The sequence below is a fragment of the Pseudophryne corroboree genome, chromosome 4 (genome assembly GCF_028390025.1).
Source record: "Pseudophryne corroboree isolate aPseCor3 chromosome 4, aPseCor3.hap2, whole genome shotgun sequence".
NCBI lineage: Eukaryota > Metazoa > Chordata > Amphibia > Anura > Myobatrachidae > Pseudophryne > Pseudophryne corroboree.
In genome coordinates this window covers 539,973,304-539,989,146 of record NC_086447.1, presented here as the reverse complement: position 1 = coordinate 539,989,146, position 15,843 = coordinate 539,973,304, and the positions used below count along the sequence as shown (strand labels likewise).

The window sequence follows — 15,843 nt, the reverse complement described above, 5'->3', positions numbered from 1 at the left end:
CCCCATCTGTATCTGATCTGGTGTTGTCGCAGGATCCGAGTGACCGGCTGGAGGTCTCGCCGTTTTTGGATGGTGGAGGGTGCCAGGTCTTGAAAGATCTGCAACTGCGTGCCTTTGAACAGGATCTCCGATGTGTCTCGAACGGAGGACAAAATTTTCTCCTTTGAGCGGAAGTAATGGAAACGGACGATAACATCCCTGGGCGGTTGGGCGGGGGATGGTTTTGCCCGGAGTGCTCTATGTGCCCTGTCGCAGAGGCATTCTTCGACCGTAAGGTCCGGTACCAAGTGTGTGAAGAATTCTCTCAAGAATGTTGGTAGCGATGGGCCGAGGACCGATTCTGGAACGCCGCGTATGCGCAGATTATTTCTACGCGAGCGATTTTCTTGGTCCTCTTGTCGCTCCTTGAGGGTCTCCATTTCCTCGTGCAATCTAGCGAGTTCACTGTCAATGCGAAGTTGGGAGCGGCAGAGATCGTCTGTCTTTGTTTCCAATGTGTCCGTCCGGTTACCGAGATCTGTAAGGTCCGATTTAAATTCAGCTATAGCGTTCGAGAGTTCCTGCTTGAACGCGGACTGCACTCCCTCCAGTAGGCTCGACATGACCGCCTGTATCTGGGGATCGATACCCGCTTCCGAGAAACACGGGGAGGGGGGGGAGCTTGCGGCCATGGCGGGGTTCTGTGGGCCCTTGGTCTTTGAGCCAAAGAAGTTGGTCGGAGCTTGTGTTGCTTTTTTGTTTTTGGACATAGTGGTATGTATCAAACAAGGAGGATAGGGGTGGGGGTAAAAAAGAAAAGGGGAATAAAAGTTATTGATGGGAGGACACAGGCGAGAGCCCGTTTAATGAGCAAGTAATCTGGTCAGATCCGATCCTCCAACCGCGGGGCTGGGGTGCCAGAGTGTTATATATGGAATCCGACCATTTAGCTATGGCACATGTAGTATATTATTATTTTTGCGTTAAATCATCTTGCGAGTCGTCTTAAGGATAGGACTGGGATGTATGGTTCCGTATGTCATAATGCTGAGACCGCGTCTTTTCCAGGCGCCAGCTCCGCTGTCGGGGCAGATCGCCGTCCAACCCCCTAATCAGTGGCCCGGTCACTCATGGTTGGTATTAAAGCATTTCCATAGCCGTCGCCGGCAGGGGTGTAAACAGAATCTGGATTCCTGTCGAAGTGAGGAGTGTGTGGTATAGTGCGGCTTTTCTTTACTCTGACTGGGTGCCAGAAAGTAAAATGGTGACTCTGGGTTCCTGTCGTGGGTTTTTTATGGAGCAGGAGTGCAGATAAAAAATAGGTGCTGTGGTGACAGCAGGTACTCACAGTATTCCAGGTTGGCTGGGTGTTGAAGGCAATGCAGCCTTTTTTGGCTGTGCTGTATAGACTTCTATGGTTGCAGGTGTGCACAGCTTTTCCCAGTTAAAGCTCCAGGATTCCAAGATGGCCGCTGCAGCATTTATGGAGCAGCTTCCCTCTTCACTTTCACCCCTTATGGGGCTGCCTGTGGCCCAGAAGCTCCCTGGGGGTGTTGTGGGGTGTCCAGCCACGCTTATGGGGAAGATCCGAGGTCACTGGGAGCCCGTCGCGGCCGCGCCTCGCCCCCGGAGCCCACGGCCGGGTCGTCCCCGAACTCTAGGCCCCGGCTGCAGGGCGCGTGATAGGCCGCGGCGGCTGGAGGTAGCGGGGGGGGCCGCAGGCCCGTTTCTACAGCCACACAGCTCCGCTGGCAGGATCCACAGGGGTGATAAGGCCACTGTAGGCCGATACCAACGTTCCGGAAGGGGGGAGATGTGAATCCCGGATCCCGCGGGCGGCCCCGGAGCCCGGCCCCGCGACGTGCAGAAATTGAGGTCCCGGCTTCAAGGGAGGGAGAAGGCCGCAATCCGCAAGGGCAGCCAAGGCCACCCTCCGACTCTGCAGCACGTTTCCCCTGGCCGGTTTGATATGAACAGAGGCAGTGGGGTAAGTGCAGGGGGCACCAGGGTACCAAAAGGGGTGATTTTAGAGCTTATTTCGGCCCATTCAGCAGGAGCCCATAGAAAATGCTTCCTCTCCCATTGCCAGCCAGGCCACGCCCTCGGGAGGGAGTGTCTTAACAAAGCTGGAGCCCTTGTGTATTGACCCACGAGGGCACCCCGGTATTAAGGGGTACACGGGGCCGAGCAGTGCGGGATTCCCACCAACCCCCCAGCAGCAGGAGCCAGGCGGAGTGAGATGGTCAGCCAGGCAGCAGGGGTGAGGGCCGCTCCGACGTTGGTGGGCCGCCTCAGTGGGCTCAGAGCGTCCCCCGACCTGACCTGATATCAAACAAGGGGGGTACTGCCGGGTAGAGCAGATGGCAGGTAGGGGGGCCCAGCCGGGTGCTGTAGATGTGGCCACAAATGTGTCCCCGTGCCTCAGAGGAGCCGAGCTAAGGCAGCAGCCGGGGAAGCACTTAAGCCCGTTCTATCCCCTTATGCTTGTGTTACATGCACCAGCGTCTGTGCCCCAGGGGATCAGGGCCCGGCACGGCGCCCGCCAACAGAGCCCCGGGACCAGCTACGTAGAGGAGCAGGAGGAGAGCGGGCGCCGGCGGGTAGGTCCGTGCAGCCCGAGCGGCCAGCCGCGCAGTGCCGCGGGTCCCAGGCCGCCGAGGGGAAGGAGAAGGCTAGGGGGCGACACGCGGCGGGCGGGAGACAGCGGGTATGAGGATTACCGCCGGAGCTCTGGTGTCAGAGCGGACTCACCCTCGCGCCTGGATCCAGCCCTCGGCCGTCCGGGGAGGGTGCAGGGGAGCCGGGGAGAGCTTCGGGAGGCTAATGGGAACCGCTGGATGCCAAGCCGCGACGGAGCCCCACCTCCGGATCTCCGGCCCGGGTCGTCCTCCAACTCCAGGCCCCGGTTTCACGCTGGGGGAAGGCCGCAATCCGCAGGAGTGCTGAAAAGCACTCCCCGACTCCGCGGGTCCACCACAGCGGCTATAGCAACACAGTAGAGGGCTCAGAGGGCAAAATGGAGTATCCAGGGATCAGGTAGGATGAGTAAGAGGCAGTAGAAGGGCCACATTCACAGGAGCTGGAGAGAAGCACTTCCACTCTCCACCATAGCCAGGTCACGCCCCCCAATCTCGTCTGATCTTAGAAGCCATACACTGCAGGGCCTGGTCAGTACCTGGATGGGCGACCACCAGAGAATACTAGGTACTGTAGGTATTTAACTTTCCCGCATTGGTGATTTATTCACTTATACCAGATCATGGCTTTTTGACACAAGATGAACCTAAGAGAGCTACTTATTCCCATTAATATATTTCCTGGATAGGAAAATAAAATTATTTTTGTGACTATAAAGGGAACATAATATTTTCGCTCAGTCACGTAATCTACCTTTCTTCGCCTAGAAATTATAGCATTTGTGCATTTATTTGATATACACCAAATGCCTTTTTTCCCCTTTTTTGCTCTCCCCCTTTTTTTTAGTATATCACAATAAAAGTTACATTTTAATACAGTCATAATTTCAATCGTATAAGTGTGCTCTGGAAAAGGCATATAGTTGCTATTGTCTTTTTTCTTATAAAAAGACCATACCCTTTTTATGGAAGCAAATATCCCTTATATCTGCAGTACTTCTCTTTAATATCCCACATACTTGAATTCTGTGTAAATCCTCAGAAAATGGCTGCTTTGAGAGGAATCATGGCAAAAAAAAAGTTGAAAAAAGAAACCAACAAGTAGGAGAACTGTTAGATAACAGCTAATTGTATATTCTGTTATCCTGTAACTGAAGCGTGCTTTACCTGCATAAGACCAGTGTGCCAGAAGCATGGAGCAGTCACCCACCCACTGTGGGTGAATTAAAGTTAAGAGCTAAGGGTAGAAAGGCAGATTTGATATCCAAATCAGTTGGGATCTAGCAAAATGTGTGGCTGTGCACATAGTGAATAGTTATGGGACAAAAAGGTTGCATTATTTTTGTACACACCTTTATATTTGTTAGCAAGGTTATCCATCCCACTTTCACAGTGTCCTCCATTTCATCATATCCACCACCAATACCTTCAACTCACTCACCTCACTTCGCTATGACCATATTTTGCCACACAGTAACTCCTCTAATTCATATTTTGTCAAACAGAAACAGACAATGTACTTATATAGAATACTGTATGTACAATTCACTGCAGTGCTCCATCTACTGAGTGTTGCTACACTGATAAATCTTGTGAGTCATTGAATGACTTACTCACTGACATGGTCATCTCAAGTTAATTCCAGTGTCACCAGTAATTTCGCTCTGACAGGCACAAAAACGTTGGCCAACATTGGACTGTGGCTAGATACACCCTGGAGTCTATGAGCTTACAACAGTCAAAGCCACTGTTCATGGTGACTATGTAATCCCAACAGACAGTAAATCTACCCCCAGGTGTCAGGTGGCAAACAAATTATTTATCCCTACTGCAGTCTTGCATTACCTCTCAGTGTGCTGGAAAACAAGCTAGCCCTGGGATCTTTCATAACCAGTAGAGTACTTTGAATATTTTAGAATTCCAGACATGCACCAAATAGTGTGTGGAGATTTCTCAACAATCTGATTGGCTAGCTCCATCCGCCATTCAGTAAGGTAGGAACTGTCTTTTGTGTATGCTCTGAGTATACACAGTATATATGTACAGTAGCTGCATTGGAGACTGAGGATACTCTTTTGTGTTTCTAATAAAACATTTAATATCAAAGGAGCATCCTTTGGCAGCCATATAGCACCCAGCTGCAGCCATACACTTGGTGGCTGTATTGGCGCTGCTTCATATTTTATCAGCCAGGGGGCCGCTGCCCTCTACACTCCCTCTACACTCCTGAGCCCCATCTTGTCAGTTTGAAAGATCCCTTACAACTTTAATTCTATTATCTCTAAAAGAATTATAAAATGCCAATAGATATAGTTTTTAGAAGCAGCAGCTATACAGTATATACCTTTAATATGAATACTACAGTGCAACCCTTAACATTCACAAATTATTTTTCTAGTTACTGTACATTAAATGCAGCTCTTCATTAGTATGGAAAATTGCTTTTCTACCTTTTGACCTTCAGTACTTTCCACGTAACAATGTAAATTCTGCTTGTGAGATAGAAAGAATTATCTATTCATTTGTCATATAGACATGTAGTGGAGTTATTGAAGCAGATGGAATACAGAGCACAGCAATTTGAAGTTAAAGACAATTAATATAAAGTTTTCCAAGTCACATTTTCAAGGTTTTACACAAGATGCTCCTTCATACCTAGAGATGAGCAAACTTAAAATATGTGTGAAGTCTTCAGTTGACAAATTTATTTGTAAAACTAAGTCAATTACAGTGCATGGGATCTAAAAAGCCAATACAAATGTAACACTATAGATTCCAAAAACACTAAAAACGGCTAGCTTTCCATAACTGGAGAAAATACCTGTGGTTTCTATTTTCATATCCTAACTGCAACGGGTTGGGACTGAGAGACCAACGTTTGGCGCTCGGGATTCTGGGATCCCTAGCGGCGGGCACATGACTGCATCCCATTGCAACACATACTCATTTTTTCGTACTTGTCATAGTGGCCTTAGCAATCTACTTTAATTGTAGAAACATACCAATCCCAAGCAGTGTATTTTCTTTAAAACACACTGGGGCGAATTTAGCACAATCCATGTTTTTGACTCAGATGTGATTTAATATTATTTGCATACATTCGCAGAGTGAAAATGAATATCAGTTGCCAGTTTGATAATCGGCCATCCTGACAAAGCGCTGACTGGAAACAGTGTGACGTAGCATAACGCTATCACTTTGCTCTTGGATTGGGTCCCAGGTGCACACTACTAATGTGGGCTACTAATTTGTTGATTTTTACACCTGTGCATGCGTTATTGGGGAGCAACGGAGAAGGAATGTATGCATTAGTAGCACGTAAGCTACTATAGGGTAATGCCATCTGGAGATGGCATTATCCTCAGCTCCAAAATGCTTTAAATTCCAGAACCCTAAGAATGCTGATTCATAGGAGCAATTCTCATTTGTGGTTGAATAGCTATTTCCACTTTGCAAAAACATTTGGATTTTAAAAACTGGTAAGCAAATCAGGATCCTTCTACAGTATTTGAATTTTAGATCTGTTATGATAAAACCCTATTTGCTAGAGTTAGGAACACATGAAATTTGCAAATCCAAATTCAGACTTACAGTAGGGCGATATGCAATTAGCCAAAGTAATTTACTGCTGTCAATTAACCCCACCCTCTTCCCTGGATATTCAATTGTCTTTGAAGTGGCAGCAGTTATCCATGATTTCTTTGGTGAAAACAAAACTATGATAACCAGCCCTATCAGCCCCATTTTTCAATATTTTTTTTGAAAACACATAAGCAGGGGAACTTATACTGGGTCCCTTGCATTTTTGTGAGAAAACTGGAATATTTTCACATGGAAAAAATGGGGTATAATTGGAATATCAGGTAAATATCACAATAATACCCCAATTTTTGTTGAGGTTTTTTACAAAAATTTTGATTGAACTATTGAATATCCTCTTTAATGACGCAAATAGAATTTGGCAGAACTACGGAACAAAAGATTTGGGTGTTTGCCTTTGAAAGTTTATTTAATCCCAGATGAAATGTACAAAAACAGCTCTTTAATTTATCACTGTTAGCAAATCTGCTAAATACAGTAGGTGTTATGACTAAACTGTTCTAATAAGACCATAATGCAGAGTAACTCCAGCATTCAAATAGGCAATTTACAATTTTCAGTTCTAGGTTCATTACCTCGTTAGTGGAAGGAGTTATTGTCACATGGGTTTTAGACAATTCTAACATGAATTCAGAAAATTGTTCTATATTCATTTACTGTAAACCGTCATTGTCCTGACAGGGTTATTACTCTTTTCACCAGTACAGTTAGTGTTATATTTACTAAGTAGTGATATTACCTTTTTTTGTGAAAAAACATAAAAAGAGGATATTACATCTTTGTTAAATTCATCAATTGAATTATTTTAGAGAAATCAATGTTTTCTCATGTGGACTCATAATTTTCATTGTTTACCACCTCCCCATAGTCAGACTAGGGGCTAAACTCGGCTTATCGCGGTTTGCCAGCAAATTATATGAGTGGCATTATTCCTTTAGATTTATCCCCCAGAGAGGAGAAGCCTCCTATAGTACCTTACAGGAAGGAACTTCTTTCCCTGGAGATAGATGGCAGGATACGATATACTGTACACCTTCGCAGGACCTGTAGTGGCCACTTTTGGGTTTCTCTACTAATCATGATGATTATCATAGAGCCTTCACCTGGACTTAGGGCCCCATTTAAAAATGAGACATAACCTCTTTCGCAATCACTAAAAGGCTTATGTCCTCCTTTCAGTATTTATGCCATTGTTAATAATAAGTCTAATTTTTAAATGGGACCCCTAGTGTTCTTGCTAGCTTGTTTTAGGAGGGAGGAATTTGTCCTTTTTCTGAGCACCATGATCACTAGCTGAGCTTTGGATGATTGAGGAACCACCCTTATTTCGGGATTGGAGGAGGTTTTGCCACACTGCCTACTGTACCCCGAGGAGTCATTTGTGGCTCAGAAAAACATGATGCTGCTGAAGGAGTAATTGTTAAATTAAATAATGCTTTCCATTATCAGGTACTATACTAGCTTTAAAAAACACTAGTTGATTTGAGGCTTTTAAGTGATAATACTTCACTTAGCACCACAAATAAAATCCCCTAAACATTGATCAGAAGGGATGGCCATGTATAAAGGGGAATCCACTCACTCAAAACCTTTAAACGTCATACTACCTAAATGTAAATGAGCCGAGGTATAATGTACATGATACAATATACACAATACAGTACACTGCTACACCTACAGTAGAATGACACCTTTGCCATTGCAATCTCAGCTCCTCGCTCAACGCGACTCTATAGAATGATTGAGTCAGGGGCACTACCAGGCTTGGATTGGCCCACAGGGGTACAGGAGAAACCACCGGTGGGCCCCACTGCCTGGGGGCCCACCTCCAGCTATTGTGCACTTGAATTATACATTATACATATGTTACCTTATACTGGACTATGGTTTATTTTCTACAGTGCATTGCTGTTCTTAATCTGATACATTATCATAAATGCTGCATCTGAATTACTGTATATATTTATGAAGGGGCCCAGACATTGCACTTTCTAATGGTTAGTCAAACCAATAAGGTGGCAGACCCCACCTCCTCTGCAGACTGGCCACACCCCTAAACATGGGCCCCTACCACTCCAATCCCCTGGTGGGCCCTACATGCCCCAAGCCGACACTGGGCACTACTGTGTTGTGTGATTTGAAGAACAATTAAGAATTTAATACATGCAGTGGTTTCAATGTACACATTAAAATTCATTACTATAACTGTATATTTCATCTTTAGTGACACAATGTTGCATCCACAGTTTTGTCCTATAAAATGACACAATGTGCCCTCCACAGTGAACAGCACTTCCCAAAGGCATCCTAGAGTGAGACCACACATTTATGCCCAGGTGTCAGAGATGAAGGCATAAGGAAGGAATTCTGAAAGCTGCATTACAATGCTGTATCCATGGTAACACTGTCACCAATAAACAAATGGGTACTATATCTATTGTAAATTAGGTGACTCCATTATCATTATGAGTCATGGCTGCTGTGTTGTAGAATCTTTATTGATACTGTAGCTTGTGCCAATGTTAAATCAATGTAATCAACCAAATTAGACAATCACACTGCAGTGCGCATGAACAGCTTTACTAACAAGCATCAAAAATGAACCCAGAACCATGTACACAATAACACCAATGTTTCTAAGACTGTAGAAGGAAAGAGTAATCCCCTTCCTGTATCCTGGTGCATGTCAGTCACTGAACAGCAGCAATACCTGTGAGGCATCTGAACATGTTTTATTATAGCTCCAGGGCATGTGCATTAGTTCTTTCTTTAAATGAATTCTGAAAAAGTGTCACAAAACATATCACTCAGTCCATAGCAGGATCCAATAACATCGGAAGTAATAAGTGGCAAAAAGTCCAGGTCATAGATAAAACATATCTCTGTAGAATGACATTAGGGATGGACAACAAATGGTTAACCATAATTGCTTTACATCGATAGCAGCATAGGTACCTTCCATTGACTGCAGGAAGCCATCAATGGAGAACTATCAGGTGGGAATTATCGGTGCCTGACACAGTGCTGCCATGGATGGCCAATAAGAGTTAAAGGGAGGGGCTAAAGAATGTACAACAGTTTGAAACAAAAATCCTTATTGTGTCTATCAATGTTCAGTCTCTACTGTCGATGGTAGAGAAACATTAAAACTCTGCCATAAGTGGAAAACCATCACTGTTTGCAAAACATTGATATTGATGTCCATGACTACATTACTCTACCAGCCAGGACTTTCATGAAGGGACCAGTTACCAAGGACGCTTGTGTTTAATGAGAAAATATATGTTTTTTATGCTGATTTTGATATTGTTATCTGTATTATTTTAAGTAGGCTAATCGAAAATGTATCTATATACACTATGTTTTTCACAGAAAATGAAAATGACCTTGATGCAATGAAGAACAGGCTGCTAAATGCAGATGAGAAAAACCAAAACTTGGTGAAGGCTCTGAATGACACATTTGGGAAGCTAGCTGCTATCCCCAGTGGTATGTGAATAGAAACAAAACTGTCTGAGCAAATAAGAATTCCACACTTGCCTGTAATCAGGGAAACAACTAATTTGCAATGTTGGCTAAGGAACTCAACTACTGTAGAATTAATTAAAAAAATATAAAATTTTAGTTGTATGATGCATGTGCGTGCGTGCATGTGTGTGGGTGTGTGTGTGTGTGTGTGTGTGTGTGTGTGTGTGTGTGTGTGTGTGTGTGTGTTTCAAGAAACTCATATAAGGAACAATTTAAGCAGCATAATATTAGTGAAAAATGTAGCTGAAATGTATAAAGAAATAGAAATTTCTCTATTTAAGGGAGGATAAAGTTAACATTCAGTTGGCTAGACGTTTTCTTGTATCCCCTCTCAGCATTCACTTGACACACATTTGTCTGTAATAGATACAATGGTGAAGATTCAGACCGCAAAAGACAAAGCCAAGCAAGCAAATGATACTGCCAACGATGTTCTTGCACGCATCAAAGATCTTAATCTGAATCTCCTGGGGTTGAAACAGAACTACAGTGCACTGAAAGAAGACGTAGCTAAAACCAATGCTGTTGTAAAAGATCCGGTTGAAAATGGTAAGTCACAAATATGTCACTTCTTTATTCATGTACAAACTCTCAGGCTTTCCAAACTATATTTTATTGAATATCATAAACAACAAGACAAAGGATTTGAAAGAGACACATACAGTACAAACACAAAGAAAGAATTGAGTGGTGTACAGTGAAGCAATATTAGAATAACTTTTATGGTATGCTTAATGCTATGTTCCATACACAAAATAGATAAAAAAAAATAGCAAACTATAATCACACAACAGTGGAAGTTAATTAGAAGTTTGCCAACTGTAAAATTAATATTTTTACAGTAACAACATTAACACAGTAAACACAGGGATTATTTCAAATCCCTGATGAGGTGTTAGTGACCTGAGAAGAGATACCATAGTATTATCCTATGCATAAAGTTACAAAATAATCCACTTTTCAATAGACAACCATGTCTAAAAAAAAATATTAGTGTCATTAAAGAATTGTAAGGAATGCGCTGTTAATGCTGCCTTGTGCAGTACTTTGACACATTTTACCTGTTCATGCCATTACTTTCAGTAGGTATGAGTGAAGCTGTTAGTTTTAATTGGAAATACAGTATTTTCAATGACATATAGACATGAATAAGAGAAATAATGTATCTTCAAATAATACAGTGCTGATTGGGTAGACCTTGCTATGGTATTATTACACATTTTCTTGTAACTTCCATATTCTTATTCTGTCCTCCCACACACTTCTACTTGGTGTTAACAGACATTAAACTATCAGTCTTAAAATGGATGTTGCTTCTGATAATATGTAGGCAACATTTAATAACAACATATAATGTTTTTTCTGGGCAGTACATTTTAAATGGGACAAGAAGTGTTTTCAGTCTGTATAAAAAGGCTGCATAGAGTCTGTGGTGTCAATGCTGCACTATTATCATCGGAAAGAGCAGCTTGGGGCTTACAGTGACAGTTGTGATAAGTCTTGAGGCATCAACTTGATTGGAAGCCTCTAATTAAAATGCCGGCATATTATCCCTATGCCATCTTGTCATGCATTTTTGCACATCAGTCTTTTTGGTTTTGCATATTTTGCACAATACTAACAGGGATCAATTTGCTATGAATATATATATATATATATATATATATATATATATATATTTACTTTTTTTTTTGTATATTTTTAATTTTCAAATCCAGATAGAGTATACATATGTCTGCAAACTGCCATAATTCAGCATTCCCCATTACTCTAGAACTGTTGCAGGACAGAGAACAACCATTGCCAGAGGTTTGTGATACAGTACATTGAAGGTTATGAATTCACCCAGGGCTGCCATCAGAAATTGCAGGGCCCGGGACTGACAAAATAGGCAGGGCCCCATTCCCCCTCCCCCCCCCCTTTGTGGAGGAGTCAGCTTTAGAATTGCACCAGTTAACGTGTGTGTGTGTGTGTGTGTGTGTGTGTGTGTGTGTGTGTGTGTGTATTATATACACACACATGCATGCATAGTATACATACATGTGCAGCTTTTGGGAGGGCCCGGGGTGCTGATGCCGCTGCCTGCCCGCCTCCATCCCCGCTGTTCTGCTGCTCTCCTCCGTCCTCCTGCAGCTGTATTGAAAACATCCCTCCCAAAATGGCCGCCGCCTCAGAGTAGACAGTTATTCAAGATACTAGAGGGCTCCTCTAGTATCATGAATAACTGTCTCCTCTGTGGTGGCGACCATTTTGGGAGGGAAGTTTTCAATACAGAGCTGCTGGAGGGCGGGAGGACAGCTGCAGAACAGCGGGGACGACCGCGGAACGGCGGGGACAGCAGCAGGTGGGCAGGTGGCTGCATGAGTATCTCAGGCCCTCCTCTCTCTGTCAGAGAGGCTGGGCCCGGGACAGCTGTGTACCCAGCACCCCCCTGATGGCGGCACTGAATTTACCAACAATCTTTGCACTTTTTTGGTTTATGTAGTTTTTCTGCTGCTATATCATATACAGTATAATTACCATTTGTTTATGACATGACTAATGAGGTTAGCCTACATATATTGTTTTAGTTCAAAGAATAAGCCACCTCTTACTAATAGTCCATCACACGGGACTTATTACTAGAGAATATGTAATATTTCAACAACCATTTGTCTTTTTCTTGTCTCATATTACAGAAGAGAGGAGCTCAAATGGGTTACCTCTACTACTGTCCTGTGCCAAGGCTAAGCAGTACAGTCTACACATAAAAGTCCATCTTAAAATAGTTTAGTCCACTGTTACTTTTTAGACATTTCATACATTTGAAAAACTAGGAAATACATTTTCATCACAGGTTGAGGTAATGATGTAAATGGAACATTCCCTTATTGTATAGTTGGTAGTGGACTGAATGCAGGTCCATCAGGACTTGAGTATAAATGCTACTGTACGTTATTGAGCAGCTATCTACGTGTTGTTTTATTCCATTGTTTGGCTGATGTGGCAAACCACTACTCACTGTAAACTAGTCACACACATTTTTTCTGCCGTTAAACTGAATGTAACATAATACAGGCAAGCCTCTTCTTTACCTCTGAACAGACATAAACTTTAGCAACTGAGTCAAAAAAAATGGGCAACAAATTTCCTTCATATGTAACCAAATTCACATAAACTATACATTTCTCTGCATCCTTCTCCAGCTGTACACCGTGGCTGAACTTGCCTAATCATTTTCAATCCAACCTGGCTAGAGGGATGGCTATACGTTGCCTAATTGAGAGACTGTAGTGGTATTTAAGCTGCTGGGAATGGATAGAATGATAACAGCATATTATTTATTTTCTTATTTTGGTATAGTGTTATATGCTCTGTACTGTTGTACAAAAGTACGAAATCTATATGTTTTAAGATAATCACAACAGAGTACTGCACATGGTATTGAGACCAATTACCATGCCATATTATCTTGTGAAACATCCAAACATAGTCCTCTTTCTCCCTCTCCGATAATAATCACACATGACCTGTGACTAGAAGCAGACAAGGGACCATATTCTCTGAGCTATAGGTTACTGAGTGATAATGACACTGTATTTTGTTCAGAATTACTCCTGCAGGTTCCTAGACTAAATACAAGTTATTCATTTTTTACTTTACAAAAGAAAATAAAAATAGTTGCGTTTTCCTTTGGCATAAATGTGAATTTGCAAAAGTTTTGTTTTCATCTCAAGCTTATTTTAGGTATGTCCACACAAGCTCTGTAAAAAAAAATAAACCATGTTTCTCACAAACAGTAACATTACATTAATGCTACATCTATTTGTATCAAATGTCACAATTTTCCCTGTGCTAGTAATGATAATAACAGATAACAATACCATAACAGATGTTCACAGAAAGCATTTTCGCAGCAAATAGATGTCTCCTTTCAATATCCATTATATTTTGTCTGCACTATCTGTGCTTATTCTTGCAATTTCTCTCACCGGCACAGATATAATAGAGTATTTGGATGTTTTAATGCTACTTTTAAGATGTTTGTACCAAATTCTAATTACAGTTCTCAAACTTGGATTCTTGTTGAAAAAATAGCTATATGATTATCAATCTATCAAAATGTGGGAGAAGAACATATAAATTTGCATTTATTCAAACCTCGGGCTGGATGTTATGAAGTCCGAGTTGGCCGGAGGTGCGAGTTCTCGGCCAATCTCGGAAGGTTTTTGTGTTTTTTTAAGCGGCAATCATTTAAAAGGCATCGTTTTGCCTTTTACATAATTTGCGATTTAAAAAAACATCAGAGTTTGGCTGGGAGCCCACACCTCCAGCCTACACAGACTTTATTACATCAGTCCCCTGGAGTGATATTAATTTTAGTACACTAGTGTACAACTCAGGGCCACAGGAACGCAGTAAGCAGAGTAAGCACTGAAACAGGTTGCTGATTACCATGGCATCCTGTATGTGCTGAAACTCAGGACTGGCCCTGGTTCAGTTGCTATCCACATTTCATGAAATAGGAAAAAAATTGGTAGGTTCACATTTACCTGAGTCCCAACAAAAAAGTTATTTTACCTCATTTAATAACATTAAAACATTATTTTTCTATTAATTGAAACATAGCTGCTGCATGTTATTTGAAAAAATCTAGATTATATACAGTTGTTTGACCACACAGTTGTAGAGATGAGTGTGCCTAGGAAATAAGACAGCCTGAATACCTCAAGGTTTTTAAAAAAAACATAATAACATAAATATCTTAGCAAATTATGATATACAAATCTAGAACTTCCAACAGGGTCAGTGCAAAGTAAATACATGATATGCCATACTATAAAACCAACCTTGGCTTAATTATTCTATTATTTAATTCTTGGCTAAAATACTGTTAAGGCCTGCTATTCACTATCATGTGAACATTGCCAGTGACACTGCATAAATGTTCTTGTTATGGAGCGGTTATTGTATAATTATACTAGCATTTAGGGGTCACTGTATGTTTTTGAAAGCTAAAGATTGGAGCAAGCAATTTACTAAATCAGGTACCATAATGCTTCTTACTGCAAACAGGTATGCCAGTGAAAATGGCAATCTTGGAAACTGCGGTTCAGTCCATCTGCATTTGTGTGTGTTGTACCTACTTTAAAAAGGCAAGCAAACACACACATACTATAGATTTGCATACCAATGGGTACAAGGCAAGAACTACCATTTTTTATCTTATAGTAAGTAAAGTCATTTTTATTGGACAGTACCCATACTGAAGGTTTTATTGTCATGTGCTAAAGTTACAGATGCAGATGACAGCGTTAAACATCTTGAAAAGGAAGCTGATCGATTACTGGATAAACTTAAACCCATCAAAGAGCTACAGGACAACCTGGGGAAAAACATCTCACAGATCAAAGAGCTGATAAACCAAGCACGGAAGCAAGCCAATTCTGTAAGTCACTTATGCTGTATTCTACCTTATGTAAGCTACTGTAGCAATATAATAAGTATAACTTAGCAAGTACATTTATGTACTGTACAGGATATTTACAGTTCACTAAGAGAAAAAGAAAACCTTTCTGGATACCAGTATATGTGGATGTGGGAATTACCCTAGTTTATAGATAATGAAGCTCAGACATTACCCTAATGGTACATACAGTACCTTAGCCTCCGGAGCTTAGTGACACTCATTGTAAAACAGCCAAGTCTCTTCTCAAACCAGACTTTCATTTAAACTACCACACACATTACAAACTGATCATTCCATCTGACTGTTGAAGTGTGATAAATTTACTTGTGTGACAATCTACCCAATACAATCAAATATGGATGGCCAAATCAATTGATTATCTGATTGGAATTGGAAGGTATAATTGAATTATTGAAAATATAGTGTATATTGTAATCTTACAATGAAAAACATGTGAATGTATTTAAAATGACTGTCTTTTCTGTAAAGAAAATAGTAATGTAAATTTAGCCATACACTAAAATGATTTTGCTACAACCATGCCTCCAAGCAGCCCCAGGTCAGTTGGTAACAGGACTGTTTTATCAAGTCCAAAAAAGCATGCTGGTTCCCTCTAGTAGGTATAACCAACTTTGGCACCATTAGTACCAG

General features: G+C 41.8%; 1 protein-coding gene across 8 annotated transcripts in view; it reads left to right on the top strand.

The window, feature by feature from the left end:
* The window catches only part of LAMA2 (laminin subunit alpha 2), a 1,276,598-nt gene that overhangs the window by 1,069,750 nt on the left and 191,005 nt on the right, over positions 1-15,843 (top strand). For all 8 annotated transcript variants that reach the window (XM_063917336.1, XM_063917337.1, XM_063917331.1 and 5 more), the window contains 3 exons: positions 9,588-9,704; positions 10,110-10,292; positions 15,017-15,171. In XM_063917336.1, coding sequence (XP_063773406.1) covers positions 9,588-9,704; positions 10,110-10,292; positions 15,017-15,171 — 455 coding nt within the window. The remainder of the gene's footprint in view (positions 1-9,587; positions 9,705-10,109; positions 10,293-15,016; positions 15,172-15,843) is intronic.